Raw genomic sequence first — 5,431 nt, 5'->3', positions numbered from 1 at the left:
CAGGGAAATTTCTCTCTTTGCATTTAACCCATTCACTCAGTGTGTAGGGACGGTACCTTGCTCAAGGGTACCTCAGGGTAGCCGTTCAGTTGATTCAAACCCCCGACCTTCCGATCATCGGATAACCACACTACCTACTGAGCTATCCCTGCCCTATTTTCAAATTTAATTTTTTAAATACAAAAACTACACTATCCTGATACAAAGGCAAACAGAGCTAATATAATGCTGAATTTCACACCATTCACTTGAGAATTCACAGAGAAATGAAACAATTAATTTAAAAGAGCAATTGATATTTTATTTATTGTTTGACCATACTGCACGACATCTGCCTCAAAAATCACAATACTAATACTTGTATTGTAGTGGCCACAAGGGAACAGATAACCTCTGAATATGTAACAATGAAAATGTTAGCATGTTACACTCATTAGCCAATAATTGGGCAATTCAAAGACAATTTGTTGGACAATTGTATCAATGTTTGCTTTTCAGGAGTACTTACATATCCAGAGCCATAACTCTCCTTCAAAAAAGGAAAACTCAGAAGGACAGTCCTCAGAAGCTCTACATACTGCACATGAGAGGGATACCTGCAAATTTTGAATGATGAACTTAAATTCTGATGTACATACTGTATTTTAAATGAATCAAATCTTAATTATATATAGACTTACATTGTCTCATTACTCAAGTGGTCAAACAGTGCTTGAATAAGCATGTTTTTGAGTCTGTTCTTGGTGGGTGACTTTAGTGCTGCATCTTTATTGGTCAACGCAGTGAGCACAGCTGGAGGAAACTGCACTTTGCAGTTAAACATAGGTTGGAGTGCTGACACAGTATGCTTTTCTTTGTGTTGCCTTCCACTGCAAGAAGAAGTAAGAAGTATTTTTAGAGTTTGTTACAAGACATGAATATGCGTGTCCTTGTGTCCTGCATCAGGAATATCCGCATATTTAAAACGTACAATAACAGCTGCTGAACTACAGAAACAGAATCATAACAGAGAGTAAGAGTGGCTGTGACATTTCAATTTGAAAGTAAATGGGTGTGTGATGCACATCAACGCTGGAGAAACAGAACAGGGCTTGCGTCAACCCCTTGCCCCCCACCCTCCAACACCATAAACCTAGGGGAGGGGAAACACTGGATTGTATGAATGTACAATTCAGTGAATCAACCAGTCAACTTAAGACTCACTCTTTCAGCTTCTCTACAGCAGACAAAAATTTCACTTGGTCTTTCACTTTTGGAAAAAGACGCTCACTCATTCTTTCAGTCATCTGCAGAAGTGTCGATCCATCGATTTCATTGTCTGTGGCACAGAAAAACAATAAGACACGATAATGGGGATCAATAAAGTATACATTATTATTAAAAGGTAGAGGTATTAACATATAGACTGAAAGATCATGACGAGTATGCTTGTAGGACATATTGCCATTAATACTTTATCTACCTTTTATAGTGTATTTAGCCAATCTAAAGTGCTCCAAACCTTTATATCATGTGTTCGATCAACTCCTAAGAGTTAAAGAAGAGATCTGTAAATAGGAACTAATTAGGTTATGACATGATTACAGCAAACCTACCAGCTTTATGTCACTCAAAGTTTTCTGGTAAATGTCTTGCATAAAGGGAGGACCTAGTTGCACCTATTTATGAATAATTAGTTACATTTTTATCCTTTGTAGGATGCTCTGCATGAGTCTCTCAGGAACAAGTTTAAAAAGGAAAGAAGACCACTAGTAGACGTAGAGGAAATTGAAAAAATGAGACAGAAATACTCAGTTCCAAATTCAGGAAGAAAAAGATCATCAGATATCCAGCCCTGTATCCTTTTGAAAAAAACCAAGGCAAGTTAAATATGCTCAATGTTTGTTTGCCATTTTAAATTGTACATAAAAGGTAAAAGTATTGTTTGTTTGTTTTTTCTCTCAATATTTGCTAAACTTTTTAATAACCAGGATATCAATCCTCTTGACGATGGGGAGGATGAAAGGAGCACCGACCAACATGTATCAGTGATTAAGCAAGAGTGCCAAAAAACTAGGCCAAATGTGGATGTCATTCGAACGCACCTCAGGAAAATACAGAAGTACAGAACACACTACATTCTTCAGCATACTACTGAAGAGGTTCTACGAGAATTCCCATGTCTCACTATCCCTGTTGTGGTGAGTGTTTTATCAAAAACTGCAGCAAAAAACAACAATAACAATAGTGCACAGCAAAAACACGAATATGTACTGATGTGCTGCACATTTATACAGACTTCTAATAATCATGTACCTACAGGACAGGCAAAGTGACTGACTCAGCAGATTTCATGAGTAATAAAAGTACACTAACAGAACACTAACAGAAATTGCCACATTGACTATGTCTTTCTCTTTGGTTTTATTTTCATGCTACAGGATAATTTTGGACTAATCTGATGCCAATGATGGTTTTTTGGGAAGAATAGTCTAAACATCCCTTTTGCACAGCAATGTGTACTTGAGAATTAAACTAAGCAAATGCAAAATTATAATTTCTTCTCTAATGATAATTGATGTGTGAAATAATGATTGTTCTGGTTTGCTATATAATGGTATATATTATGGTACAAAGCTAATATGTATATGTTTATCCTTTATTTTAGCTTCTTGAAGAGGCTTCCATGTTACTTAAAACTGATGTGGACAAAAAAGTAATCCGAGGATTCAGTAAGTTGGCAGCGAAGCTTGTGTCAATAGCCCCAAACAGCAACCTTAAAAGCCTCTGCTTAAAATCTGTTGATGAGAGCCAGACAGACACTGAAAGAAAAGGTGAGGGCACTTGGCAATAATGAGCAAAAACATTTTTAACTCCTATCTCAGATACCACTTTTTAAGGTTTCACATACAGCACATTAGTAAACACAGTGTCCCTTACAACAGCGGTCCCCAACCCCCGGGCCTCGGACTGGTACCGGTCCGTGAGTCGTTTGGTACCGGGCCGCGAGAGTTGAGGCTCAGGTGTGAAATGTATAGTTTTCAGGGTTTTTATCGGTTTTCAGCGTTATTTTGTTATCGTTTTTATCGTTACTCGGTTTTCCTGGGTCTTTTCACGTGTGTTATGAATAAATTTTCTTTTTTTCGGTACCGGTACTAGTTTTATTTTGTTGTATTTATCCGCGACACCTTAAAGGCCGGTCCATGAAAATATTGTCGGGCATAAACCGGTCCGTGGCGCAAAAAAGGTTGGGGACCGCTGCTTTACAATATCCACAGACTGACATTTCTCCTGTCTCGTCTCTGCAATGATGTACTTTAAGATTTAACTGATATACCCTCGATGCTATATGTATCTCTATGAAGATTTTCAGTCATTCACACAATGTTTATCCCAAAAAATGTTCAGTGGCAGCTAGACTTGCTCTGCAAGTTCTTTAGGACTCAAATTATTTAAAGCTAGCAACTTACAGAACTGAACAACATTTTGGGGGTTTTGTATAAATGCTTAACATTTACACTGAATTACACTGAAAAGTTAATTAGGTATACATTTACTGCACTAATGCTTATGTTCTGCAAGACATTCAACTCCTGATAAAGGCACTCATATGGCCTTTACTGCTTTGTATTAACAAAATTGGCCAGAAAATGTTTACATATTTCTCTTTATTTTTCAGGTCAGATGGTAAACACAGCTGTTCTTCTCCTGCCATCTATTTTCAAAGAAAATGCCTCTCATCTCTTCGTCATAAATAAGGTAAATTTATATTTTTTTTGGTATGGTGAGGGGGGGGGGGGGCTTGAACAAATCCAGTATTTTACAGGAGTTTTATACTTTCATTGGGACAGCTGTTGTTTATACTTATTTAAACTATACTCCTCATTTCAAGAATTTAATTTCTGTTTCAGGATCCACACAGCCCGATACCTACAATCGTACTCAGCAGCAGTGACGGCAAGCCCTTGAGTGATTCAACTGAGGTCAATGTCCAGATGGATGGACAAAAAATGATTCTGGACAGTGGGGAAATGGACATTTCATTGGCGATGGGTATTGTCTTCTCCCTGTACCATGTCTACAATGTTGCCTATCCAAGTGAACTAAAAAAGACATTTTGCTTTTTGGAGGCATTTGTTCTCAACTTGGGAACTCTGACTACACCTGTACCAGTAGCTGTGCAAAGAGTGGCAAATGCATTAAATATCTCCTAGATTGCCAGCATAGTGCAGGTGAGAGACTGAAATTGTCCCAGTGTGGACTAACAAAGGACCATGAGTCCCACATTAAACTTAACTTACATAACTTAAGGCTGCAGTTCATTGATAATTTAAATAAAAAGATTGTTCTTGAAATAGTCTTACTGAAAATGCAAACATGCTGATAAAAATGTGTTGTTTAATTGTCTGTTATGAAAGTATTGCTATTTCTAATGTAAAAATTGTTGTTTTATCTATAGTATAATATTTATATGTAAAGATATTTAATTATTACTGTTTAAATGACTTGTATGCTATTATTAGTAGTGGTGTTGTGCTTAGCATTAAAATGCCTTTTTGTCTTTTTCTGTAATACAAAGTGCCAATAAACCATTAATATATGTGCTTGTATTTATTTTACCCTACTCAAATTCAATTTATGATACATTTTATTTTGAAAGATTTAAAATGGTTCTTTAAAGAACCACCCAAAAAAGGTTCTTTAAAATGGTTCTTTTAAAGAACCATTTGAAGGATCTTTTTAAAAATGGTTCTTTGAAGAACCATTTCTTTCAGTGGTTCATTGAAGAACCTTTAAAGGTGCCCCAAAGAACCATTTCTTGATGGTTCTTTGGGGCACCTTTAAAGGTTCTTCAGTGAACCACTGAAAGAAATGGTTCTTCAAAGAACCTTTGTTTGAAAGGTTCTTTGTGGCACCAAAAAAGGTTCTTCTATGGCATCAGTCTAAAGAACCACTTTTTGTTCCAGTTGGCACCTTTATTTTTCTGAGTGTGGGACAGGGACTATCAAAGTAGAACAGGAAATACAACAGGTATGCACAGACACGAGCTTAACACAAGACATAAGACATGGCAACAGCGTGGGGACACAGAGATGTGGGACCAGGGCAGGCACCTAGACACCGAACAAAAGGAGCTCAAAATACAAAACAGAAACCAAACCTAATGACAAGGAAATCCTAACAAGAATTAACCTGAAACATAAGATAATAATCAAAACCAAAAAAATTGAGTCCACTGGCTCAAGACCATGACAGTTTTTAACGTTGGAAGATAAAAAGTGAACACTGACGATTGAGAGCTGCTCTGTCAGCGTGGAGCAGCTGAGCTGAACAGCTCCAGGTTTCATGAGTGAGAAAGATGAGAAGATGAAAAAGAAAAACGAAAAGAGACAAAAACATGAGAAAAGAACAAAACAAGGCCATAAAACCCCAAAACTCTGTTTAATAATAA

The 5,431-nt window shown here is 36.9% G+C and overlaps 1 protein-coding gene and 1 long non-coding RNA gene across 2 annotated transcripts in view; one reads left to right on the top strand and one right to left on the bottom strand.

Moving 5' to 3' along the window:
- Positions 1-4,405, top strand: part of LOC106632512 (sterile alpha motif domain-containing protein 3) — a gene marked incomplete in the record, with an annotated part of 15,211 nt that extends 10,806 nt beyond the window's left edge. The window contains 5 exon segments of the mRNA XM_042215651.1: positions 1,698-1,859; positions 1,971-2,180; positions 2,648-2,813; positions 3,659-3,738; positions 3,891-4,405. Of these exon segments, the coding sequence (XP_042071585.1) occupies positions 1,698-1,859; positions 1,971-2,180; positions 2,648-2,813; positions 3,659-3,738; positions 3,891-4,193 (921 nt within the window).
- Positions 152-1,329, bottom strand: LOC121812750. The gene is made up of 3 exons (XR_006053296.1): positions 1,204-1,329; positions 681-869; positions 152-596 (listed from the first exon to the last, which is right to left on the bottom strand). It is a non-coding gene; the product is annotated as an uncharacterized LOC121812750 (long non-coding RNA).
- Positions 4,406-5,431: the final 1,026 nt, after the last annotated feature.

This window comes from Haplochromis burtoni, unplaced genomic scaffold, assembly GCF_018398535.1.
Source record: "Haplochromis burtoni strain Fernald_Lab_line unplaced genomic scaffold, NCSU_Asbu1 Contig_783, whole genome shotgun sequence".
Taxonomy (NCBI): Eukaryota; Metazoa; Chordata; class Actinopteri; order Cichliformes; family Cichlidae; genus Haplochromis; species Haplochromis burtoni.
This window is presented reverse-complemented; position numbering and strand designations above follow the sequence as displayed.